This window comes from Macrobrachium rosenbergii, chromosome 50 (genome assembly GCF_040412425.1).
Source record: "Macrobrachium rosenbergii isolate ZJJX-2024 chromosome 50, ASM4041242v1, whole genome shotgun sequence".
NCBI lineage: Eukaryota > Metazoa > Arthropoda > Malacostraca > Decapoda > Palaemonidae > Macrobrachium > Macrobrachium rosenbergii.
In genome coordinates, this window is record NC_089790.1 from 6758782 (window position 1) to 6786574 (window position 27793).

At 36.9% G+C, this 27793-nt stretch overlaps 2 protein-coding genes across 9 annotated transcripts in view; one reads left to right on the forward strand and one right to left on the reverse strand.

The window, feature by feature from the left end:
• The window catches only part of LOC136832553 (E3 ubiquitin-protein ligase RNF8-like), a 40328-nt gene extending 28010 nt beyond the window's left edge, over positions 1-12318 (forward strand). For 2 of the 7 annotated variants that reach the window (XM_067093554.1, XM_067093552.1), the window contains one exon: positions 203-829. Coding sequence is in view for 3 of the 7 variants with exons in the window: in XM_067093552.1 (XP_066949653.1) it covers positions 203-509 (307 nt within the window). In the remaining 4 variants the exon portion in view is untranslated. Of the gene's footprint in view, positions 1-202; positions 830-7298; positions 7898-7966; positions 8182-11675 lie in introns of those variants that run through there. The other 5 variants (XR_010851257.1, XM_067093551.1, XM_067093553.1 and 2 more) reach the window with 5 other exon arrangements.
• Positions 12319-14266: 1948 nt separating this feature from the next.
• On the reverse strand, positions 14267-26532 carry tsr (Cofilin/actin-depolymerizing factor homolog tsr). Of its 2 annotated transcripts, none has more exons than XM_067093562.1 (5): positions 26278-26532; positions 19572-19691; positions 19316-19441; positions 15076-15204; positions 14267-14949 (listed from the first exon to the last, which is right to left on the reverse strand). In XM_067093562.1, exons 1-5 carry the CDS (start codon positions 26278-26280, stop codon positions 14881-14883), a joined length of 447 nt encoding a protein of 148 aa, XP_066949663.1. In that variant the 5' UTR covers positions 26281-26532; the 3' UTR covers positions 14267-14880. The 2 variants fall into 2 exon arrangements, with proteins under 2 accessions (XP_066949663.1, XP_066949664.1); XM_067093563.1 differs by lacking the exon at positions 26278-26532 and adding an exon at positions 23520-23612.
• Between the last annotated feature and the right edge of the window lie 1261 nt (positions 26533-27793).

Consider the following 27793-nt stretch of genomic DNA (forward strand, 5'->3'; position numbering starts at 1 on the left):
CAAGCTGTTGAAGCATAAATGAAATGAGGCTTGTGTGCTAAGCAAATATAGTGGATTATTTACTATTAAGAATGCAGAGTGGCTTAAACAAATATAGTGGATTATTTACTATTAAGAGTGCAGAGAGGCTTAAGTAATAGATTTATATTGAAAGTTCAAGAACTAAAGTAAGTGGAGTAACAATCATCACTTTTTACCTCAGGCGTGGCAATAATCACAATCAACTCCAACATAACAATGGTGTTCGCCCTGTCCATCCTTTGCCTAATGGGAATGTGCATGGATTTAGGGGAAGGATGACAAACTATCAACCTAATACTGTGACAAATCAACGTAGCCATGTACCCAACGCTGGTTACCAAAGGTCTTGGTACCAGTCATACAACACAACCTATCCAGCACAAACTCACATTAATCAGTTGAGACCTGAAAATCCTATTGTTTATAATGTTCAAACTGGGCAGTGGGAATATACAGGATCAATTGGAAATCAAAGCAATCATTATTGACTTCTTACTTTCCGTTCTTACAGTCTTAATCATATTAGACTGTGTATTGAATCATGCCACCATATAAGAACAGTATTATAAATCATATTCCGTAACCCATCTAGTTCAATTGAGGAAGAATTTAAGGTTAAGAAATAGTTTTAAATTTTTTATATGAAATGTATTAACCAAAGAGCTTGTTTTTAAGTTCATCCAGTTGTATTTTGTATGAAAAAGAGGTGAATATTAAAATGGGCATTGAAACTGCTACACAGATGGGTTGCAGTTTTCTGTTGATTCTTACAATAAACAGTGTTTGTTAATGTAGGTGATAAAAGAAATATTTGTTTTGTTATTTCCTCTCATAGTCATGGTTGTGGCAGGAACAAACATTTTAATGTTACGTTACTGCAGAAGGGAGTAAATAAAGTATAGGCCCAGTCATTTTTATGCTTGGAACTTGAAAGATAAGTGAGAGATTCAAGATGATAGCATGGTTTTTGCAAAGGATAAGTAGCCTTTATGTTCACTCAGAAGTTGGCTTCCAGGAGGAAATGCCTGACTTGAACATCTCTTAAGATTCTTTATATAAATGGCTGGGTTTTAAGCCATTGCTAAAATCAGAAATTGATTCTTTATGGCATTTCTGATGCTCTGAAAATGTGAGATGTATCATCTCTCAGGACATATGTTTTGAACCTAAAATATATCTGTTCCACTGTTGGAAGTTTTGATTGAGGCACAACTGATTCCTCCATAACACTAAAAACTACAACCTCATTGTTCCGGGTGTTTGGGATGATTATTGGAAAGGCTAAAGTATTTTGCACTGAAAACTACAAGCTTAGAGAGTTTAGAATTCTGATAGTTTCCCTCCTGCTAAATGGTAGATTATACAATACATTTTGCTCTGAAGTCAAGTCCAATACATTTTGCTCTGAAGTCAAGTCCAATACATTTTGCTCTGAAGTCAAGTCCAATACATTTTGCTCTGAAGTCAGGTCCCCAATGTCTTCTATAACATATAGCAATTATATAAAAATTCTGTATTTGTCAGATCTTTCCAAGGTGGTGCATAAAGGCTTCACTTACATCTTCATGACTACATAGCTTGTAACCTTTACATTGAATCACGGGTGAAGATACTGGTGTGCATACTGCATCTGATAAAATTGCTTTCCAGAAAAGTTTTATGCAAGACTGATGCATTTTGTTTAATCTGATATATTTAGCTTGTGATTTTTATTGCAAATTAGAGGCATACAAGGATGTTGATGGTAGCATGTTAAAACAGCTCTCATTGCCTTACAAGCGATACGGCATGGACATTCCTACATAGTACTGTTCTTCTTTTAACCTTTGAGATTTTAGTGATATCATATAAATTGCATCTCTTGAGATTCTGAAAACATCAAATTACACATGCTGTAAATATTTTGTCACTGGGTAATATTAGAATGTCATTGCTAGAGGAAGGTGTTGATTTGCCTATTATGTACAGTGTAGCCCATGTAACTAGAGGCTCTTCACAGAGAACTATCATTAAGCCAATCCAGAATCAAAGGTAAAAAGTCTTCCTAATTTTTCTCTTTTCATTAGTTTTCTTAAATACAAAAACTGAATTAAATAACATTAATACATACAGTACTATATTTTCATAGGATGTTTATACTTCATCAAGAGCATAAATTATGTAAGGGAAGAGAATGGAGAAATAATTAAAATAGAAAGTTAACACAACATTTTCTTGTCACGAGAGAGAGAGAGAGAGAGAGAGAGAGAGAGAGAGAGAGAGAGAGAGAGAGAGAGAGAGAGAGAGAGAGAGAGAGAGAGAGAGAGATTGCCCAGTCATGTCTTCGGGGCTGACAGGAAGAGAGAGAGAAAGAGAATGTTTAGTTGCCCAGTCATACTTTGAGGCTGACTCGAAAGGCATCCTACAAAATTTTGTTTTTACATCTTTTAGTGTGCAATCAGATACGAAAAGAAATAATGCAGGGGTCAAAATGGGGAAAATTAAATGCTCATAATTTTATTGTTTGCTTGAATACTTATTTGTAAGTGTAGAATTTTAGGTTGGGGTAAAAGGAAGGTAGAAAATTGTATGATTTTATGTAATTTCTCAACTTTTTTATTTTCAAATGTAAAATCACATTTTTTAAAAGATAGTTCGAAAACCTTTAAATAAAATGTGCTATTTTCCTAGAAATAGATTTTCCTTATTCTTGTTGATCTTGAAAGATGAGGGGGTCTTTGATTAGCAGAGACTAGCTCTGAGGATGTGACCTGACCCCCCCCCCACACAGCTTTATATGAGTCATGTTCACTAACAGACAATTTATATATTTGCAAGAATTAATATATGAAAAATTGAAAATTAAATCTAGAGTTATTTCTTAAGATTAAAACTTGTGCATAGTATTTTCTTCTTGTGAATCCAAAGTGTCACTTGCTTCTATCTGCTAGCAGAATACAGTAGTTGATTCAGAATTTCCATTGTTTTATTGTGTAAAATGAGAGATGATGGAAAGTTATTTGAAGTACAGTAGTGGAAATTTAACATTAATTGCTTTGAACAGTTTAGTCTTATTCTCTGCAGTAAATTGGCTGGTATGAATATTGATCATAAAGGAGATTGTATGTATATTCAGTTATTTTATTGTTAGTACTGATGATTAAATATAGTTTCTTGATTTAATTTAGGCATGGGTTTAAGTTTAGAGCCAAAGTTAAAAATGCTTTTAAGGTTGTCATTTAGAATATATAGGTTACGTGTTACATTGTGGCCTTGCAAACCAGCGCTACATACAATTTCACGTCAAAGGGAAGTAATGCTTTGAAAGAAAATACCAAGGAGAGGAGTACCTTAAGTTGGTGTCCAATTGTAACTCTATATGCCCTTGCAATAAATGCATTTCATCTATAATTTTCCTTTATATTTCACGCATACACACTTTGTCATTGACCTGTCATTTTCATTTGCTGGGACTAAAATGACTCGTGTTTGAAAGAAAACTTCAACTAACAAAAGGGAAAATTACAACATGAGCAGACCAGAATGGGTTTAAACTCTACAAGTAAGACCATTATTGTGCATTTGAGTACACCCAGGTGCTGATGTGTATATTAAGCATGAAAGGGTTCCTTATGCACATGAAGGCTGTTTTTCAGGATCAGTCTTTGACCACAGGCTAACAGATTTCATCTTGAATATCTAAAATGCATATTTTTAGATATATTAAGTATTTTGATTCTGTGGGTGTATATATTTATGGTGCAGGCTGTCAAACACACGTGAGATTATTTGACGCTCTTTATCTCATACAATTGTGAAATATATTTTGTCTGCATCCTCATCCAGGTTATAGATTTTAGACTGTTCACCATGCTGGTACTATATCTGCAAGAGCAGAGGTATTGAAGTGTACAGTATGTTTGCTTGTGTATCAGTAATGTGGACATACTTGGGAATGAGGAAGCATACAGGCTTGCTAAGAAAGCAGATAGTCTTACATTGGTTGAATCCTATACCAAGTACTGTACTGTATTAGAAAATCAGTAAATAATACTTGGCAACTAGAATAGAACTTGGTGGCTTTCAAGTAAAAAAAAAAAAAAGTCAAGTGAAGTTTCTATGGTGCTTTATCTGCAAATTGGACACATCTAACTGGCTCATGGTTTCTTGATGACTAATGGTCACCTGCCTTTTTTTGTGATGAATGATGTGTATGGCAGGTACATCCTCTTTAAGACACTTGCAGTGTAACTTATAACTTTAGAGGTGATTTTGATTCTGTTGCAGAAACTGGCCTTGTACAAGAAATTTCAGTTTTAATCTATACAGTTACTGTAGTTTTGTTTTTCATTTTGTCGCAGAAGTGGCCTTCCTGCAACAAAAGAAAATACTAATAGTTTAAGTATGAAAATGTTATACATCTTTTTGTGATGTTTTTTAATATGTATTAAGTTTTACCATCTGTACTTTTCTTTTTTTTGTTTGGTGTCAGTTGACCTCAGTAGTCATGATTTTAGATAACACCCAGTCACTTACTTGTCCCTGCCTGATCTTTTTCTCATACTTTCATATTCCATAACGATCACCATTACATTCTCTCAGTTGATGTGTCGGCCCGGATAGTGTCTTGCTTTGCATGGTGTTCTGGTTTTATCTAATTGACTTCTTTGCTTCTGAAACTTTATTTTAGATTACAGTAGCATTACTTTTTTTTTTTTTAATAAAATCTACTGACAGCCTACAGATGGTTATTGTTGAAGTTTCTGTTCACATTTTTTGTTGATGGTATCCTGAATAGTTTTATATTTCTTAGTTTGTGTACTTTTAATTCTCCTGTACTGTTCAGTAGTTGCTTGTCCTGGAACACATTTAATTAAAAAATATTTAAGGGGCCTCACTTGAAAGTTTAAGGTAATTTATCATAACCTTCAGGCTTGCTTTCCTATTTAAATATAACTAGATTTTTCTGTCTGAATGCTTGTCTCTAAAATTGAGTCTTATGCAGAGTTTGTAGTATCTGGGTTCAATATGTGCACCTTTATCTGCTGCTGTAGTGTATCACATGCGGGTGTATGACGTTTTACTGTTGCTTATGACTTTCTATGTGTAATCAGAAAAACTGAATGTGATTACCATGAAATTTTATTTAGTCATAACTTATCAGTGATATATTGGCCCACAGTCAGTTCTGAACTGTACCCAGTCAAGCAGACGGGTAGCAGTATAGTCATAACAATTCATGTTTCACCTGGACCTACAGGTATCCATCAACTACACATTTTGCTAGGCTACAGTATTGTTAACAGCTGTATTCAGAATGTCTCATCTTACTTGTAGGGTCATCATTTTGCAGTTTTGATGTAATTGGTATTTTATTATTCATTTGCTAATTTGTTAATGAAATCCTTTTTTTTACTTTTTTCTAAATAAATGATAAAAGTGTGATTCAGGAACTTAGAAGGGACCTCTATTGCAGGTTTTTCTTTCTAGTTAGACAAGGTTGTGGTGACCACCACCATTTATTTGTCTTGAGCACTATACTTCTTTCTACATGATAGCAACGTTCCAGTGTGTGATTATGTGTTTTTCAAGGTTTTTTTTATATAGGTTTACACTTTATCAAGATTTGGTGCCAGCGATTACAAAAGAGACAGTAGTGAAAGTAATTGACAATCAACCTTACCCCTTTGAATAATTCCTTGCATTTGGCACACTTCTTGGTGAAAATGGTAGCTGGTGTCTGGTGTGGTTTCTGAAAAGATGACTTTTGGTGTTTTTGGACCTGGGTGATGTATACTTTTAAGTTCTGATTCACAGGTCTTTCCAGTTATACCTCAAGTTTATTTAACAAGGAAGTGAAAGTCTGCTTTGGTCTAGCAACAGTTCCACAAATTTCCACTTATTTAATGGCCATAGTTGTTGTCTTGGCCCACAGGAGAGGTAACACAATAGCTGGATGCTCTTGATGTCCTCTTTCACAGATATTCATAGACACTTCAGTTAACTCACTAGCATAGGCTGGTGAGTTAACTGAAGTGTCTATGAATATCTGTGAAAGAGGACACCAAGAGCATTCCAACAAAGAAGGTATTTTACCTGGCCCATGGTGGGTGAAGCTCAGAGACTACAAGCTTTCTTCAAGTTCTTAAAGAGCCCATCTCCACCTCCAAAATTAAGGCAAAAATTGCAAGGCCTAAATTCTGTAGACAAACTAGTTCCCCATTTGTGCTTGAGGTTTAGATTTCTGCAACTGGAACTGAATTGTCAGTGGTACCCCACAGGTCAGCCAGATAGCTTTCTAGTCTGCCCCTCTGTTAAGGTCCTAGTAGACCTTGTTTGGTGGCTGGGGTTGTTGATATGCTTGTTTTCAGTATTTCATAATTTTCCAAGAATAGGTGGTCCTACTTATTATTCTGCTAGAGCTGAAGATGGTACAGTATATATAGCCCATCTTAAAAGCTCGTAGGAGTGGTACTTGCACAACCCCACCACTATAGCTTAGCTAAGGAATGGAGGTGACACCAAGTCTTAGAAAATGTCCCAGCATACTGGAGATCTTGATGTTGACAGATGGTTGCATTGTCAGTCTGATCCTCAGACCTGAGTAGAATACTTCCTACTATTTTCACTGCAGATCAAGTAAGCTTCTTCTCATCTAAATAGTTTCTTGGCTTTCGTCAATTTTTTTTTTTTCTAAAAAAATGCATTTTTTAAAAAACAAATAGATTCGTAAGTACAAGCCCATCATTTATGGTGTAAAGTATCCTATTAACCCCACTTGGTATAGCTGGATTTGTCTTTTGAGTATCTGGAAAGGAGCTTGACACATCTAAAGGCATTCACAAAGTGGTGGATTTTTACCAAAGGAGAAATGTATTTTTTTAAATATTTATTTTTTAAACAAACCCATCAGTTAGAAAATGATTTCCCTTTTCCCAGTCCCATAAATCTTGCAGCTGCATTCATAGACTACAGTACATGAGAAGTGTGGAGGTGATTGATGGTAGCTGAGAGCTCAGGTGGCACAGGGTTTGTTAGACTGCCATACTTTCTTTATCTGTTAAACAAGAGCATCAAGTCTTGGACATTATAGATTATGAATGTGGTGCAGCTTTGAGTGATGGGTTTGCATGAAAACTAGTTTTGTGTCATTTCCAGGTTACATTGGTGATTGAGGCCATTGTTTTTTTTTATATTTGCATGTTGTATTAATTTTTATTGATACTTAAGCTAAAGGCACATCAAATTCAAATATCAACTGTATCAGAAATTTTGCTTAGGTCACTATCCTTTTGCAGGCAAAGGCAGCAAAATATACTTCCCCAAGACAATACATTTAGAAATTCCATTTCTATGAATATTTTGAGGTCAGCCCATTCTGTTGTACTAGCCTTAACTAATGGAACAAGAGCTTTAATGGGAACACAGAACCAAGCCATGCTTTCAGTAAGTAATGTCCAGATTCCTGCTGTTACCTCCAGTGCTTCATCATCTGTTATTTCGGCAAGTAATCATACTGCATCATTCAGTACACCATCAACAACAGTTACAAGTAATGTTGTTCAAACTCCTGCTGTGACCCACAGCTCTCCATCTACAGCAATTACACCAGTTAGTGGCATCTGTATTCCTGTTATTACTTTGTCTCTAGCATCAACAACTCAAACTTTGACCACCACAACCCAAGCTCAGCCCATCACAATCATAGTGCCAAGATCTCAGGACTCCTCTGCCACTGTTGATCGTCAAGTGGCTTCTGGTTCTAACCAAAATGTACCATTAACCAGTAATGCAGTTTCACTTCCAGGGTCTTCTACCAACCCCATTGTGATAGGCACACCAGATGACTACACTGCTGTAAGAGGCATAACAGCAACTGCAAGGCCACCTATAAGAGGTAAGCATGAACTTGGTACTTTACACGGTCCCATTTTTGGGGATTTAATAATGAAATCTTAACTTACAGTACGAGGGGAAATCAGACAAGGAGAGGGAGAAACACAAGGAACAACCCACCTGCAAATCCTCCTGCACCGCCTCAGAATGAGGCAGAGGAAGAAACTGTATTCTTGAGTAGTGGTGGCTCAGAAACCTCAGACACTAGTTTGAATACAGACTCATCTTCAGAATCTGGAGATGAAGAGGCTTATTATGGGGGTTATGGACGGTGCTTCAACTGTGGTGAGTATTTTTTCTGAGGTAGTTTTTAAAATTTGATTTCCTATAACCTACATTAATGTACTTTTCAGGTACATTAATGTAGGTACATTTTGCCTTTTGGACACTGATCAGGAGCATATGTACTGGTTTAAAATTAGTTTGTATTCTTGGCCTAGCAGTTACAATAGGTAGGATTGGAATATAGAATTTAGGCCAAAAGGCCAAGCATTGGGACCTATGAAGTCATTCAGCGCTGAAAGGGAAATAGACAGTAAAAGGTTTTAAAGGTGTAACAGGAGAAAAGCCTCGCAGTTGCACTATGAAACAATTGTTAGAAGAGTGTGGAAAGCAAGATGGAAGAAAGAGAATATGAACGGAGGTAGAGTAAGAGGAATGAAAGGGGGTGCAGCTAGGGGCCGAAAGGACATTGCTACCTCCCTACAGGGTACAATAGGTAGGAAATTTTATTAATTAGGCTAGTTTACAGTTTACTGGGGCAACTGTGCAACAACCAAATCCCTCCGCATAGGTAAGTTGTTCGACCTCGACCTGACCACACACGACCCCACGCGACCCGACTGCATTCATTCTAGCACAGAAAACGGAACAGCCAGTGCCCGCCGTCCAAAACAAAAGAAAACGAATCGACTTGCCAGAATGGTCCGACAGGTCCAATTTCGAATATGATACGTGTGTTTTATATATAGTATATATAATATAAGGGAGGTATGGTAAGATTCTCTTGGTTAGGATAGTAAATTGTCGATAACTAGAGGTTAGGGGTAAAATTTCATCCCCTGTAACCCCTGTGGCAAGCGCGTGCAGCGCAAAATTACCATTTGCCAGAACATACGTGCTTGCCACGAATCTTTCAAAATGCTGATAAGGCGCGAAGCAGTGTTCCGCCACGCCGAAACTGAAATAAAAAATGTGTAAAAAATGACCGCTAAAATTTTGTGATACACATTAGTGTTCGTCTCGTTGCCATTTTTGTTGTGTGTCCCTCTGCCAATTTTCTTGTCAGAGCTTACCACCATCTAGTGGTAGGTTCTGACTAGAAAACCGGCTGAAGATAAGGTTGCCCGGTAAACTGTAGCCGCTCAATTAATTGTATTATCAACATTAAAATTTCAAACCCCAGCTTTGCCTCCAACACAGTATGATGCAAAGAGTGTGAAATTCTGCCACTCATTTCTTGCTTGTATTTTGTCTTTGCAAATTTCCACTCAACTCTGGCCTGTCTCATGGTTCATGTCCAAGTTCTGCTTCTTCCAACTCTTGTGATGCCCTGGGGAGCCCAGTCAACACTTGCATACTGTTCTCCTAGGGATAGTTTGAAGGACTTATCCAAGCCATCTCCACCTCCCTTTCATTATTTTCTTATCTACACACAGAACATCCATAGAGTTTCTCGTGTAGTATCATTTCTAAATCTGTCCTGTCATCAGACTCCCAATATTTTTCTTAACCCTTTTGTTGATGCTACTTGTAAATAATTATGTCTGTGGGAAGTGGCAGTGACTCGAGCAGTAGGCGTGAAAATGTTAATAATTTTTTTATTCAAAAATGCATATCTCTGACAATTTTCAAGTTAGGCTGCTAAATTTTGTTGCATTTTGCAGCTGAATAAATTTTCTATACAATGGCATAGAATAATCCTCCCAAAATAACTTTTATGTAGGTGGAATAATGAGTATAAGTTATGAGATACAAGTGGTAGTTGCTATGAAATCATTATGATTGCTATGGAAGTATTATTAGCTGATAGGGCTAGGAGGAAGTAAAGACTGAAAGTATGTCAAATAATTATTTTGAAAAACTCGTGAAGGGAAATTGGATTAGAAAGCAATATGTGATTGGCTAGCTTTTTCAAGATTATAGTAAGCAATCATATTTATCTGACTTTTAAAAGATGTAAAATATATTTGTCAGCAACTGCATGCAGAGTACAGCATTTAGACTTTGTGCGCCATGCTGACATTTGACTTGACACCTGTGTTTTTTAATCCTCTCTAATCTGAAGCCTTTTAGTTAGTGCAGGAAAATTCCTTTTTGATCTTCAGGGACAGAGCTTGGTGTATGTTACATAGACCCACGAATTTATTTTCTTTGAAAGTTGACGGAAAACATCTTTAATTTCATTTTGGAGACTTACCCAAGGTCTCCCTAACCTTTTGAGTTTAGAGTAAACAGATCTTGAATAATTCTAATTTATCTATAAATGTGGTGGTTCCTTTGAGAATTTTCAAGGAACCACAAGTGCTGACATGGATTTGGAGTATATAGGTTGACCTCCTGAATGTGGCCTCAAATTTTATAGCCAAGATGTATGGAGTGTTAGGTGCCATGGAAAAAAAATAGCTTTAATTTAGAGTGCAATTATATAATTTTTTCAATTCTAAAACTATTGCAAGGTGGTGTAATTCATCTAACCCCTTGGTTGCAAAGAATCTGCATTGGCTTCACATTTTTCAAAGCAGAGGTATTTAAGTAAAGTTTTCTTGGATACCAGCACATATGGGATGCATGCAAATGAAGAAGCATGCTAAGGGAGTAGCAGCAGGACTACAACTTAGAGAGGTGTTCAGTCTTTGTTGAGACCTAATACAGTATGTACCAGATATTTTATAAGATCACTAAATAATATTTTTCAATAACAGTGGAGCTTGGTGGGTTCAAATAAAATGAAAGAGTTCAGAAGTGATGTCTCCTTCGAGTTATATCAACACATCCAGCTTACGGGAAATCACTGTACATTGTCTGCAGAATGGACATATGTGACTGAGCCATAGTTTTTTAATGGCTGGCGCATACCAGCTTGTTTGTTATGTCTGCTCAACCCCGTTGGCTGTAAGGCATTTGTGGATTGAATACCCATTTTATTGATCTGATAGATCAGTTTCTCTGAAGCTCAAATTGGGAATGGTAGTTGCATCGTCCAAGGGTCTTGGAGATTGTAAATTATAATCTGGTGGTGTTTTTAAATTTACTGCAGACCTTTGCCTTCTGCAATAAATTAAGATTAAATATATATGGTCATTATAATTGTTTTTAAGCTGTAACTTTTTTCATTTTGTTACAGGAGCCGGCCTTCTGTAGGAAAGTAATATCTGAAAATATGATAGGTTTTCTTGTAGTGTTTGTCTTATTTTATCATTTGTATATGTCAGTACTTGCAGTTTGGTTTCAGTGATTTAACCAGTTCCAACACCAGATAACCCCCCCCAGTTACTTACTATAAACACTATTAAAGTTACTTCCTATACAGGGTTAAGTGTGAAATGGGGTATCCCCCCCTCATCTACGTCAAATGTCTTACCTGATGGTTGTATTTGCGTACAATTTGTTGATTTACTCCCTATTTATGTATTTGTTTTATCAGTAATTATAAATATTTTCCATTTTTTTCATATGCAGTTATTTTATTTTTGTCATCCTTTGCAGGTTAATACGTAATCAGTTTTGATAATTTAAACTAAATTAAATGTGTAAGATGCCTATCATAATATTTCCAGGTCGCCGTGGCCACTGGGCAAATGGATGCCCCAGCAGATGGTAGCAGTATGATTATCCAGCAGGCTCAACTCCAATTTTCATTTTTTGCTCCATCAGCCAACTCCTAAGGTTAAAATATGAAAATTTAATGAAGCGAAGTTGAATTTCTATAACATTACATAGGGCAACTGTTAAAATTCAACTAGTTGGAAAATGCACTGTGCACCAGTGTTTGTGTATAACTCATTTTATTTCTTGTACATTTAGCATAAGTATTTCTCTTGTACAGTTTTAATTTTTAAGTTCTTTTTTATACCATGAGCAATGTTTGTTGTAGGTTAATATATTCATTTCAAATTGATGTTTACTTACAAATATAATACAGTACTTGTAACAAAGGTTTTCACAAAACACCGTACACCAAATATTTGAAAAATAAGTAGTCACTACACAGTCATGTTTTGTAGAATATGAAAATGCCAAAAGATATATTAATGTAGTTGTTTTGTCAAGTTTGTGACACTGAATTCTTACTGTTTTATGAAAGACATCTTGAAGGTATTCTGATGATGGTACAAGTAACCTCAAGTACTGTGTTGTGATATTTTTCTCATTTTTTCTTCTCTTAAACTTTGGAAATGAAAAATAAAAGGTACAAAGATATCCGAGTTTATTAGCGTTAAGTGGGAAAAGAAGGTTAAGAAAATGTGAATATCTTGAGGAAAAATTCTTTTAAGAAAATGTGAATATCTTAAGGAAAAACTCTTTTGATTCATGCTGAGGATTTTTCTCATAGACTTTGAAGTACTTCTTTATCAACAAGTGTTTGAAAACTAAGTCAACCAATCATATATACAAAATGTAAGAGGATTCTCATGTTACATTGTTTAATCAGTGCTCAGTGTCTGAAATGCAGAAATTTGCCTATTGAGTTTTTATTAATTATTTTGACAAATTTCAGTGTTGCACTATAGTAAGCCGCAGGGAGTAGCCTGCCATTTTACTCTCTGGCTTTCCTTATCCAGCTCATTGTAAATATGGATCAGTTATTTTCTCTGTACGTGCCAAGTGAGAAGGTAGCACTGACTCTTCTCTGTTTACCTTAGGGAAAGTGTGAGCAGGAGATTGTGGATCTGTCCTTGTGTCTCAGAAGGCATGTGGATGGATACACTAAGTCATGAGCACTCTTTTGAAAAAAAGTGATTACTCAAGAGTCCAACAGGGCTGCTCGTGAGGATTCAGAGACCTTCTCTTCTTCCTAAGAGAGGAAGAAGGGCCAGAAGATGAGAAGGAAGAGCTCAGTGACAAGGAGGAAGATTCACACTAGCATTTCTTCACCTTATTCTGTCCAGGAGTCTCTCAGCCTCAGCAAAAGATGTGGTTGAGGCAGGTAGCAGCTGTAAAGGGGTATAACTGTTGCTTGATACTGCAGGGCAGTCCTATTGGCTCAGTAGTAATGTGGAGACTGGTTCAAAAACTGCCAGGGAGGAGAATCCTACCCTTAGACTCCAGTCAGCTCCCTAATTACTGCCTTGTATTAGACGAGAAGCCTGACATGCAATAGACCACCCGTGCAATAACTGTAGGTTATAAACTATTAAACAGCACAGAGGAAGGCCATAAATAGGTCTTCAACACCACAAATTATTTGGGTAAACAATCTGTTCTGACATTATCTCTAGGAATAGGAGACCAATAAACAGCATACAGGCTGCTTCAAACACCAGCAAAGGAGTTACCTCCACGATATTCGGTGCAAACGCCTCTTCTGCTGAGAAAACAGCAGGCAAGAAGTTATCACAATCTGGAGATATTGCACTTTCCAATCCAGAATAGGGTGTTAACTTTTTTTGAAACACCACACGCTAAGTAAGAGTACTGTACGTGAAAGGCAGTGTTTTTATCCTTGTAGGAGCAAAAATCTTGTTTCAAATAGAACATAAATTTATTTTTTTATATATATTTTTTCAGTATTTTACCACTGTCTTCCAGAGTATATGAGGCCTTTTAAGCTGTTACTGCCCCAGTTTTAGTTTGCTACATAGAACACTGGAATTAATGGTATCTTAGAAGCTACTGACAGTTAACCATACCCTGGGAATATAATTGGATACATCAACCACATTCTTACAGCTTATGATCTAGTAGTAGAACTTTATTAACTACTACTTATAGAACAACTATTATTAATAACTAAACTGCTGTATTCAATACAACTTCTATTACTAGCAACTAAAATGCTGTATTCAATGTTGTCTTTTACTAGAGATCAGTTCGAGATAATTGCTTTTTGAAGTTGCCAGTTTTTGAGCATATAGACTAAATTTAAACCACTGAAAGATTTTTTATAAACTTCTGGCACCACTGATTATGGTCATGAGACAGTTGAACTTTTAAAATATTCTGCAATTTAAATGGCATTTAAGAATATGCTATAAAAAGTGAAATTTAAGTAATTATAATGCAAATCACACTTGGTTAAGGTTCTGCTTCCAATTCCTAGACACTGGTGAGCACAAAACTTAATATCCATGATCATAATCACATCCAGTTGAGGATTTTCAACTGCAGTTTCTTTTAACCAAAGGCAAGATGAAATAAAATCACCAACATTAAAAAGAAATTTATTCTGACAAGTTGATCCTACATTTAAATCATAAAAAAATCCCTTTTTAAACTAAATTCATGATTCACATAATGAAGCTGATGCAATTAAGGATTTTGAGCAGTTAATAAAATAATTTTTGGAGCCAATAAATGGTAAATGGCTATACTGTTTATATAAAGCTTATTATATCTATGAAGATGTGAAAGATCCAAGATCACATACAATGGGACAAAATACGTATGGAAGAGCATTTATATTTAATACTAACTCTCCTCTGCCAACTCTGTAGCAATGCATGAAACACTGCCTCTCCCACATCACTTGGGACCAGCTTTAATGTCAAGACTATTTGTCCTAACTTTAAAGCCGGTCCACTCTCCCACATGGCATTTGTATCAAGCCTAACCTTTCTTCTGGTGAAACACTGTTTCCCCACAACTCTTTCCACACACCAACAAATTGTGAATAAAAAATAATTAAACAAAGTTCTCTTCATGCTGCGTGGATAGCATGATTGTGGCCCACATATGACTAGCTGGCCACAGGGCGGTAGAGACAAAGGGACCCCTCAAATACAGCGGGGGCTCTCCAGAACAGAGGGGCCTCCCATCACTAACTTAGGTTCTGTCAGTAGAGCGCATCTTGTCCAAAACACATTCATAAGATGCTTCGGCCATATCTGTAGCCTGAAAAAGAAAAACATTTGTATTATCTAGAAATCAACTATGATTATTATTCCTACAGCTGGCAAAATAAATAAAAACACATCTGTTCCAAATATTCCAATCAAACAATTTTGTAATTAAACTTACCTGTATGTACTTTCCTATGCCTTCCAATGATTGTTTAAGGGCATCAAAGCTTGATGAATACAGCATCTTCTTTTTGATCTTGGCAGTATCTGGGCACCAAGACATCAGGAAAAGTTTCTGCTTCCTCGTCTAGAAGTAAAAAGCATAAATTTTACTTGCATTTCGCTAACATGTTATAATGGGTTTAACCTACTGCAATTATAAGCTATTTGGCAACGTCAACAATTACATACATTTAGAACTTCATTTATTCTGTTTACATTCCATCCATATAACACTTATGTAACAGAGTGTCCTATAAACAGACTTCTGTATGTATTTCCCCTTTACCTCCTATTACATCTTCCTAATGAACACCTTATTCTTTGGAAGCTTGAATTTCAAGTCAATGGCCCTTGTAGGATGCATTGGTTTATTCTTCCGAATATAATTATACAAGACAATCAAAATTTAACCTATTAACAGTCTCAACTGAAACAGCCCTACTTTCTTTGCACACACTGCTTGCATTAATACCTAAGTACAGTATTACAAAACTACCACCAATCATTGTCCACTTGCATTTCCATTCAGCAATATGCTGAAGTACATAATTTTTTCCCTAAACACTACGGCAACTTTTCAACAGGAGTAAGTTATGACAGTTTGTGGTGCTGAAGTCTGACAGGATATATATTTTTTCATTAACATTTATGCATGGTCTTGTCAATTTGGTGATCTTAACAAATCATTCAATTTCAAACCACCACATGAAAACAAGAATATAGCTATCAAAGGTCCATTTCTTAATGTCATCCTGGTATGACTTGAGTTCCACAGAAAGAACTGCCCTCTACAATATAGATAAGTTTATGGTAATATCTGCTTGTGAATGAAACATTTGCCAGGAGATTCTTGGTTGAAAATCTAAATTACTGGTCTTAAATTTCTGAAACAGTATATACCACAAAAGAAAATTTGCGTATATATGTTTATGAACTGATATAAAAATGTATATACGTTTATGAACCGATATAAAAAGTTAATCTAGTTATATCTGGAACTTTTAAAATTATGCTATTCTCACCTTAGTACTTTAAACGGATAAAAACACTAGTATACAAATGTAATAGCAACGAAATGGCATGTCCTTAAAAGCGTAACTAAAAACTTGTTTTGGTGTTGCTCACTTTGCATGAGTGATTAAGAAGTTTAAGAGTTTCAGATAACAGTCATTATAGACATGTGCACCTAAGCTACCTTCACAGTCATTATAGACATGTGCACCTAAGCTACCTTCACAGTCAGTATAGACATGTGCACCTAAGCTACCTTCACAGGTTTCATTAATCTACCCCAGGGAATAAATTTTTCATTCTTCATACACTGACCATAGTTTGAATTTTTCTATTCAAAACCTACCTAAATTACCACATCCTACTTTTTGAAAGTGCTTTTAATTATCCAAAGAATATACATTCAAGATTATTGCCAAACCACACACTAAAACCTTTGTACACACTAGAATTAGTTTGAAACAACCACTTCATATTTTGTGTCCTGTATGGGGTGCTACCTCACTGGTTTAGAACTCTAAAAAGGGCCGGCCATCAAATAGGAAAAAGCTGGTTTGCTATTATGTAAAGGCAAATTAAAAGCCAGGGCCTGAGACCAAGTAATGAGTCAAGCACACCACACCATCTTAGGTGAGATAAGGGAGCCCACCAATACTTCACATTTTGTAAGGAAGTCTCAAGTGATAGGAAATGTCAAGATATATATACAAAAATCTACACAGAAAAAATTGCTGAGGAAATGGAATGATGTTTCTTCACAAAGGCTGGCAAGGTGGTAGTGGAAGTGACTCCCAAAGAAACTTGTACTTTTAAGTTATCTTTTACCTTAAAACCAACCCCCTATGGCCTGAGAAAAAGTGTGGTACATAACGTGAATAAGGGTGAATTGAAAATCTGAACCATAGGACCCAGCACTCCTGAAACCATTATACCACAAGACCTCAAGGTGCTATGATGTCTACTGGTTAAATGTTTTAATTGTTTGGTCACCTGGAACTGAAGGATGCATAAAATTTGGAAATGTAGGGAAAGGGCACACATGATCTAACAACACTCAGATTCTAATAGCCACAAAAATAATCCCTTAAGAAGGCAAAAGCAACCTCTATATATACTAAAACAAAATGGATAACTAATGCCAGGAAAATTATAATTTTGCAATTTTACACTATCAAATATAAAAATTCAATAAAAAAAAAATAGTGATAAGCCAGACTCTCCTCAAGACTCCTGAATTCTCAGTTAAGAGGTGAATATAGTGGAAGAAGCACTGGGAAGGCTGAATGGTGTCCCCTGTATAGAATACATTGTACTTCACTCAAAAAACTTTTTGACAGCTTACAGCAAACTTCCACTTACAACTGACATTTTCTACCAACTATGCCATACGAACATATAGCAAAAGGAAAGGACTGGCCAGTGCAACTGAGTTGACTAAATCTGAGGAAACTTTCAGTCAAATGCCAAGCAAACGTGAAACATGTCGACCTCAACTACTGAAGGGTAACTAATCTATGCCATCCCCAATTAACAAGCACTCGAGTATTTACCCTTTCATTCTTACAAAAACACATTCTTGGCTAACAATTGTGACAAGGCTCAAGACATACCATGACATGAGCAGAATGGATTTCAAGTCCTTACTCAAGTCTACATTTCCAAATAGAATTAGAATTTAGGCCAAAGGTCAAGCACTGGAATCTATGAGGTCATTCAGTGTTGAAACAGAAATTGACAGTAGTGAAATTTTTAGGTTACTGAACACTCATGGTTAAAGTAATATCATGCAATACCAAGTTTCCCTTGAACACAACCTTTTTCCTAAGCACAATGAAAAAACTGGAGCAACAAAGCTGGAAACTAGCATGCTTTTGGAATATATTTAATAAAACATCGAAATTAAAAGTATGTAAAGACACTAACCATGAGGAAACAATGTTCTAAACCATTTTTAAAGTTCTACTAACAGTACCCAACATTATTTCTGGGCGGCAACCTTTCAATATATTTAACAAGCCTACATTTCCATAATACAATTTATTCCTCGTAAGTTGCATCAAAGTTATTATAATATCACTCCCAACACTAAAGGCTTCCAATCCTCTACAACAGTTTTTTTCCTTTGCCAAGGGAATGAGTAATTTCTATTAAAAGAATCAAACCAGACAAGTCACATTCATCAACTTGAATAGGGCTTGTCAACAGGACTACTAAAACAGCAAAAATTCGAAGATAAAATGCCACTCAAACAGGAGCCAAAGGAAAACTAAATACAAGGCAAAAAGCAAGTGTTCCACCTTGGACACAAAAATCCTTCAGTAACACTGTGATCAAGACAAGGTACAGAGTGCAATTTGATTTTAGGAAATTAGGTTACGGCAAGCACTGAAGCACTTTTGGCCGTTCAGAACTTGAGACTGAAAAGGGGGAGTAAGGACAAAAGCACAAAATAAAAGCGAAAGGATTCAAGATTAAAGTACGAGGATCCCAAATGTGGGAATGTGAGAAACCTTCACAGCTGCATTAAGTAACACATGGGTTGGATAGCTTGGAACTGACAGGATGCTGCAACCATCCAGTAATGCCTACAGTGCACTGCAAGTCAAGTGTAATGTTTCAAGTTACAATGGCCTATTTTTCAGTTTATAGGTTCATAACTAAAAAACAACTAAAAACCATGGAACGATTCAGAGGAATCTTTAAATACAGCAATTTTTTAGTAATAAACTGTTCAACAAAGACATTACTGTCCCATATTTTGCTATTTCCCTGAATAACTTCATTTACAACCCTAAAACCCAAGATACAATATTCTCCCTATACAGCTGTTATCTAGAAGTGAATGAGCAATGTCATCACCAGATACTATAATTTTACTTAATATACATTCATTCAAGGCAACCACTATACATCTGCAAATCATAATGAAGTACAAGAAAGCCCTAAATTTATTATTAAAAATTAGTTATCAAGCTGTCCTGGTTAATCATTATGTCCAACTGCCAAATCTCAAACTATTGTGGCCAAACAAAATACCTTTTAACAAAAAATATCCTGAGGAAATATTTTCTTAGTATATATTTGTGCCAAGCACACAACTGTAACACTACGCTCAAAGGTTAGTTTCCCAAAAAGGCCCCAAACTTTAAACCCACAAGCACCAATCAATACAGTAATGTACTTACAGAATCTGTCGTTCCCTGGCACTGATGATCGTATTCAAAATCATAGATGCCATAACGGCACTGTTCAGGCCCCAAATTTACCAGGTAGTTTAAGTAGTCATCATAACTAGCGTCTCTATCTCCAGTCTGTAAAGAAAGCAACTTTAGTAGTGTACACTCCTCCAGTTTTTTTTTTTTTTTTTTTTAAAGGTCAAACATCATTCAATTGAAATTTCTCAACTGTGTACAGGGGAAAACTTCATTTTGGATTACTCACCGTTTCAACATCAATGACCTTGTCATCTTTAATGTGGAAAATTATGTACCTATACATCTTTCCCTTCTTTATTTGTTGGAAGTACTCTATTACTGTATCCGATACTTGGACTCCTGAAGCCTGTGGGAAGAGAAACAAAGACAATCTGTAATTTTCAATTTTAAAATAAGCACATTAACTACTAATGTCTTCTGGATTCTGACCACACCAAATCATCCATAAATTCTTTCGTAAACTAAGGAGCAGTGACTTGTGTGAAAAAGTATGTCTTAAATCTAAAGAATAACCAAAACATAAGCCACTCCCGTTTTCATTCCTATTTGCCAAACAATACCACCACCACCTATTACTGACTTTTGATCTTCAAAATAATGATCCATCTGTTTCACATCTATGGACCTACATAAACTGATCAAAAATATAAATTAACATGTCTATTTTGCCATACCAGCAACCCAAAATTCAATCACGAATGGTAGAGTATGTTACAGTTAGTTGATACGTATTCAAACAATAATTAAAATTATAGGATAAAAATCACCAACGATGCGTATAGAAGTTTTTCTATGTACTGTACTGCCCATCTATTACACACCTGGTATCAGCAATAGGAGACCACACACCTATGCATCAATTATATTTCTACAGGGGAATACCTTCAATTAGCTCCAGTCCTTTGCAAAAGATTAAAGGTAAAAATACGGTCTTTAATCCTAATTCAATCATGAGGGTTTTCTGTACTGCCTCTGTAATCAACTGGCATCCAAGGTTTTAAAACTTGATACATTAATTCTGGTATCTTTGACAGTTCCTGTTCTGCTACCAATTATCTTAACTGGTGCACTTCATAAACTGCCCAACCTTCCTTCATCTTTAACTTAGACCGACACCTACGATATTTATCCAAAATTCATCTATCCACAACCATTTCAGAAGGGAAACCAACCTCTAGTGGCCACCAAATATTTGCAGTAGGCTGATTTACATTATTAGTTATCACAACCACCACCTTTTGGATAGTTTAAAAAGGCTTCAAAATACTAATATAGCCTAGTAGACTGAACATTAATAATGATGACATTACTAGTATTTACCTGTAGCCATGTGTTACCTGCATATAACAGATAGGCTACTAAAATGAAAATCTGCAGTTACTCTGCCCAAAGCTGAGAATGCAAGTGATGCTGAATATGATAGGGATAATAATGATTTGAGAGTTCAAATGATTATTTAGAAAGTTTGGTTAATTATAAGGTATGTTGAAAACCCCTATAAATAAACCATTACTAATACTACGTACTCAACTTGAGATAAAAGACCCCTATAAGGAAATTTTCCATGTTGGCCTAGTCTATGCATTTATGCAAATTATGATAAAAGCCAAGAAAAACTGTACAACATTCATCAGTTTCATTTTTCCAGAAGTACATCTTACGGTTTTTTCAAATAAATGCACAGGCCATAAACACCTTTTGACAGTACAGTATATACCTGGGCTACTGCAAGACTGCCTCTCTAATAAAATCAGCTTTCAAGTGAAACGACTGTTTAACATAACCTTAATATAATGTTTAATAATTGTGTACCAAGAAAACATATGAAAGTTTAAAACCATTACTACTTTACAAATAACTGAATTAAAATAAAGTCATGCATTAGCCTAGAGTCAGTCATCAATAACACTGCTGATGATTCTGGAGGTACTCTACTGCAATTCAAATCTTGTGTTCTGGCCTAGTCTCAATTTACGAAGACTTGCTGTATTAAACAACTCAACCAAGCATGAAAGTCATTTAAATATCACAAGCATTGCATCATGTGAGAACTGACAGACTATCCCCCTTAATGGACACCAATGAACAACTGCCTACTTCGCACAAAGTCTGACAAATCCCTTCAACTTTGTAGGTTAAGGGAAGCAACGACAGGACTTTCTCCCCCGACGGCCCTCCATGCACACACTGTACAAGTCTTGACAAATCCCTTCAAGTGTGTAATAGCTGCAGAGACAAGTGACAGTCTGATCCCTTCATGTTCATCTATAAAGTATGCAGTGTATGGTGATAAAATTACAGTAGATATAGAATCAAAGCTGGGAACTAGTGGTTGACGTTCTGACAATGGAGCAGCACCAAAAGAAAGTGGACAGCACGAGACTTATGAAGGCTCAAATAGCCACAGAGACTTGGGTAACAGCACAAGGGTCAAGTGCAGGATGTTGTGAAAGACCCAAGAACTATACTTGGTTAGATGCAAAATGCAAGCAGAAAGGTACAAGTACTTGTACGTCAGGAAATTTAGAATGATGGGAGTTAAATGTGTAAAGTACAAGTCAACAATATCTCCATTTTATGTACAAGGTAATTAAAACCAATTTATAGTAGTTGGAAACTCACCTAAACAGATTTGGGGCAGGAGACTTAAAAGCTGAAATTAGCAGGCTCAGGTTAAGGGATGGGCCTAACACTCCAGATGATTTAAGCAAGGGACAAAGACTAAGCCAGCATTAGTCAAGATGGGTATAAACTAAAATATATTTAACGCATCTTTCAAGAGCATGTTGGCCAATTTTGCAGGGGGCATGTTATGACTGACACACTATTAACTGTTGGGTAATTCTACTAGGATATTGTTTTCTAAGTTAGCTTATGGCGGACAGAAATGACAAAGTGGCAATAAAATGGAAGGATGAGCAGAAGCTGGTGTCGAGGATAAGTGTTGGATTACCACCGAGACAAGTGCAACCAGCAGTGCCACACTACCATAAGATTTTCCTCAAAATTGTATTCATAAAACCAAAACTGATAATGAGTCTGGAATAATTATGCAATCACTCACCGACATGGTTGGATGACACCATTCAAGTGACTGCAAAATGACAACTTTTTTGCAACTGGGGTTTATGAAATAAAATAACCTCTAGGAATGTACTTCATGGTTACATTGTCACTCTCTAGTACTTCATTCCGTCAAATCTGAGGAGATACACTGGATGGACTATCTTTCCCTTCAAGTAGGCCTATACCAACACTTGCTTATTTACTTCACATAATTTGACCTAAAACCCTTCATCCATCTAAGGTAGACAGAATTCAAGACAGCTAAAGTATGAAGCAAGTTGCCATTACTGGTGTATACAGTCAAGTACTATACTTATGCAAAACTAAAAGCAACACTGGGTAAAGAGCTATAATCTCCACATAACTAAAAGAAAGTAAGGAAATGAGATGTATGCAATCAGGTGGTAGAGTTAAGATTTAAAGAGCACAATGTTAGGATCAGATTACGCAATAACAAGTACTGTACATTTACGGATCAAGAACCAGCTTGTAAGTCAATGAAAGCCTATGACAGCACTGTTAATACTTTCTTGCTAGTCAATAGCAACTTCTGTATAGCTAACCCCAAAGTGAATGAAAATATTGCTATGATAAAGACGCCAATTATCAACATTTCTTGCTACACTTTACATTTTTAGGCAAATTTACCAAATCTCACAACAGACTTGGGGAGAATCTGGGAACCCAGCCCCACCAAAGTAGGCCGGCACTCTTGACCATGTACCATTTCCCTGCACCATCTCACATTCTGGTGATAATCTTGTCAGCATACAGGAAAAATGGGCAAACTTTAAACCAAACTTATTAGAAAAGGGATGCAATAGACCACAATTAACAGCACAGATGTTAAACAGAGGAGCAAATTTCTCAGGACTGTCCTTGATTCATGATACTGTATAGGTACTTGAGCTACGTCAAGTTACATATGAGTTATCTTAAGTTATCTCTCCCTTTCAGAACAAAGTTTCCAATAGACTATGCTAAAGAGTACCTCATCAGTTATACATTCTAAGGCTGTGATTGTGAAATCATGATTAAGGCAGAGCCCCAAGCTAGTTTTAAGTGTGGTCTAGAGGTCTTTCCCCCAAAAACATGCTACCCTGATTACCTAGACAAAGCCATAAGGAAACTGCAGTCATGGTAAATGAATAGTTTCACGAGTCAAACTAGGTTGAGTCTCGTGTTCCCAAATCCTTAGTAGCCAACCTAAAGACCATAAGAAAAAGGCAGTCACAGTGAAAGTATAAGATTAAAACATACAAAATATCTAGAATCCGTGGATGTAAAATAACAATGGAAAGAAACTATGAGGAAAATTCTGTGTGAAAGACACTGAGCTTATACCTATGCTTTCCCTTCAAGTATCAACTTACTGAAATCTAAACATTTAGAAGTACAATACATACCATTCAATAGCCTGAAGAGTTTTTCAACAGATGTGTGGTATGATTATAAAATGCATAAAAAACTTAAATCTGATTAAGCAGGTTTTTAATTTACCTAGTTATTTCTATGGGCAACTCACAGTCACAGGATAAAGTATTAAAAGTCTCCACTTTTCAGAGCAAAAGCTAAAATTCTGGGATAGCTACATCTACCTTGGTTTTGTTTTACACATATGCTTACAACAGATTCACATACCCAAGACTCACACAAATCATGCTCCAATCCAAGAAATTTTAATTTGTAGAAGAAACACTGTTCTAGCAAACATGAACGCCAAGCTTCGTGGAATAAAACTACAGGACAATTTTCTGTAAACGTGGTATTGACCGGAAATAATTATTTTCAGTAAATACATAGTACTGATTGGAAATAAAACTTTAAACTGAAGGAAAAGACTTCTGGCTACAGTTTTCTTAGCCTGGCCTCAGATGCTTGGAGAATGGACATTACACAAATTACACTTTACTAATTAAGAGTGTAGGGGTCATTAAACCAACCTCAATACAGCTTGTTTCTCATACCCCTTAAAGTATTTGTAGGTTAAAAGCCACTAAATATTTACTGTCAGAAGCCTCCCATTTCCACTTCTAAGGAAACTATTGGAAGCCAGCCAAAGGAACATTACCATAAAAAAAAAAAAACCTTGAAAGCACAAAGGCCTAGTATTATAGGTCAAGCCCAACTTTAATTTTAAAGTGCAAAATCTCAGCCCTTGATTCATCAACGCTATACTGACTAGATTACTTGCTATTTCCCTTCGAATGTCTTTGTTAATTCAAAAGACACTGGATTCCATTTGGGGTCACATTAAGACAAAATATTTCTAATCACTAAGGTCATCTGAAGGACATGGCAGATAAAATAACCTCCAGAATTTGTTAGTTCTAAAACCACCGTAACCACCCACCTTTAGGACTCACAAACAGCATTTTTCCAAATTACAGCAGTGGGACCCAGGGTCAAATTCTGTCGACTTCGTATTCAAAAGATCCCTATTCTGGACCTATATCATTTATCCCTTATTCTGGATCTATGTCATTTATCCTACGTGAAAATAACATTGGATTGTTCCATCATCTCTTCAACAATCTTGCGAATACTTAGGCTATCCAGATCTACAGACTCACCTAAATGTAAATGTCTGCCAACTAAGGGTTCTATTCCATTATCTGGACTGCAGTTAATACTAATACATAATTACGGCCAGTAACTTGCAGCCCAGTTTTACGTCCCTTGGGCTAATAGAGAGATCAGTTTCAGCCAAAGCCAGCTCAAATGTCAAGGAAAAAAAAAAAAGCCTCCATATAAACTTTGGACATTTAACTCATAATTATTGGGAATATGCTAGGTATAACACACCCGACTGAAAGAAACCAGCAAGCTAATCTAACAACATACAAGGTTAGACTGAACAATGGCTCATAATGTGGAAAGTTTGTTCTACTTCTGTCTGACCTGAACCCCCAACAAGACTAAGGTTTTCGTCTATTTTCCATACCCAGGGCCTTCCTACTGGTTTTCGTCCTCCTACAGTACTTCAACGGCTCCCTAGCCTACAGCTTCCCTTCCCACCGCATGTCCAAACCATCTCACCCAGAGATCCACCCATTACAACAAAATTTGGGAAATTTTGTGACCAAAATCCGTCCACGCTGCACCTAATCTTGACGCGTACTTTATTCATTGTCCCTTCCCCCTTTTTTTTTGAATAATTGCTCTTCTAAAATCTGCCCCATCAACCACGACTTACAAAATACAAATTTCAGACTATATCAGCCCCGAACATCAGACTGCTTTCAGGAGCAAGGCCGGAGGAGGCCAGGGGCGGCCTCACCTTCGACTCTACGGAAACAAAGCAACAAAAGTAACGTGCGATTGCCTTCGTGAACTCGGCGACGTTAAGTAGGTCATGAACCGAATTTCACCGAATGTAATAAGCATTTTTGGGGGAATATCACGCGACAAAGGACCACTAGGGTTCCGTAGGGAGAGAGAGAAGAGGGAGAGGGAGAGCGCCCCCCGGGGCAGTGAGCAATCGCGTTAGTGCAAGCACCGTCGCCCTTACCGGTGGCCGCCGGTAGGCCTATTACACAAGCCGGAGGAGTTTTTCAGGGAGGCAGAGGGCCTCCTGCGAATAACGACGCCATGCCTACAGAGCGGGCAACGCCAAGGGCCGGGAAGGGCACGGCCAGGGGGCCGAAGTCGGTCCCTATCATGATGGCGAGCCCGAGAGCAAAGCTCAAAATACATCCCACGAGAATGTTTGGCCGCCGCCGCCGCCGGTACTTCCTTCTTCCTTACGCCGGCGGCTTCGTCTTTCGGGCGAGGGAGAGAGAGAGCAAAGCCGACGTGGCCTGCCGAGAGGCCAAAGCCGCCGCAGCCGACCGACGCAGAAGCGGAAAGAAGAAGCCCCAACTTACCATCGTAAATCCAATTCACCAAAGTTCTGATCACTAGGGAACACAGACTGACTATTAGTGACTGACTCCGATGAGGATGTTCAACTTGAAGGGGCGTAGTGCGAGTAGTGACGTCATATATCACTCCGCCGAGTCCGTCCGGTGACGAGAGCTTTTGTCACGCCGCCGCCCATTGGCCCGTCGCCTCTCTCTCGGCCCCACAATGCAGACTTTCGGCCAATGGGAACAGTGCTTACAGCCGCTGAAATGTCATCGCTGAAAAAATACGAAATGATCTCATAGTAAGCATTACTAGTTGGTAACTTTGTTATTCGATGCATCATTATATATGACCTTTAAAAATTTAGGTTTAATCCCAAAATTTCCTATGCATTGCCGCCAGAGGAACTACTTTCTGCCAATTCCAGGTGAATTTGCAACAACTGACTGTCGAATGGCGAAACTGGCAAAGCTGCCAAATTCTACTCACTCACTCGCCATGCTTATCAACTATTTGCACATCAGTCATGGTAATAATATATTTAATAGCAATGCATTATAGCCTTCATTAATACAAATCTCGTGAAATATAAAACCCACGAAAAATATCAATCGTTCGAGAAGAACATAGGCCAATCAAGATTTGAAACAAGAGGATATTGCCATATATGGTAAAGTTGGAATTTCGACAGCTATCGTAATGTCAATGAAGTCTCTCTGAGCTGATTGTCAAAATATCTGAAAGTTTTACGAGAGAAGATTCTGGTGGAAAATAGAAAGAACGCTTGTCGTAGTATAATTAAAGGAAAAAATTCCTTAAAAGAAAAGAATTTTCAGTCAAGACAACTCCGCATTCGTATTTCATAAAATGACAAATGCTACTATTAAAATTACTGGGGTTAGCCACCAGTGACTATTGCACTAATAGCGAATCTAAATATCAAATGAAATAACACGTTCACATTACTCGGTCCCATTTTTACCGGCAGGGTGTTGACAGCTGACACATCTTAGGAGAATCCTCGCCTAATGACGAAGCTGAGGCAGGCTATCGTGAAATTATTCTGTGAGAATTTACAACCAGCGTAATATATGAGCGGCAGCTTTCAAGTCAATGTATATTCACCAACAAAAAATAAATTTTACGAGACCAAAAGCAAGATATGTAAGTGCTGCATATTTAAATTACCAAAAAAGATAAAACCTCGCACACCGTCTGGAAACGGATTGCGTAACAGAATGCGGTCCTCTTGGTTTAATCATAGGTTGATCCCATACAAAGAGCGGACAGTCCAGATGGAAATTTGGATGATGTAATTGTGATGCCATAGGTCTGTTTTCACCTTTTAAGCTTGATATATAAAACTGCTGACTTTTTTTTTATAAACAACCTTGCTTTATTGTTAATAGAAAATGCACCATTTTGTCCGCAATGCACTCCCGCGTTCCTGATGAATGTGGGTCTATAGGCTGCCTTGAATGGTGTCGATCTGTGAGGTTTCCGCTATATATGCTGTATATATATACATACATACGT

What these genes read in the sequence shown, in the direction of transcription:
- tsr (XM_067093562.1), bottom strand. An exon ending in AGGTCATTGATGTTGAAACG is followed by an intron (nt 19,442 to 19,571) that starts GTGAGTAATCCA and finishes CTTTCTTTACAG; the next exon opens with ACTGGAGATAGAGACGCTAG. An exon ending in GCATAGGAAAGTACATACAG is followed by an intron (nt 14,950 to 15,075) that starts GTAAGTTTAATT and finishes TTTCTTTTTCAG; the next exon opens with GCTACAGATATGGCCGAAGC.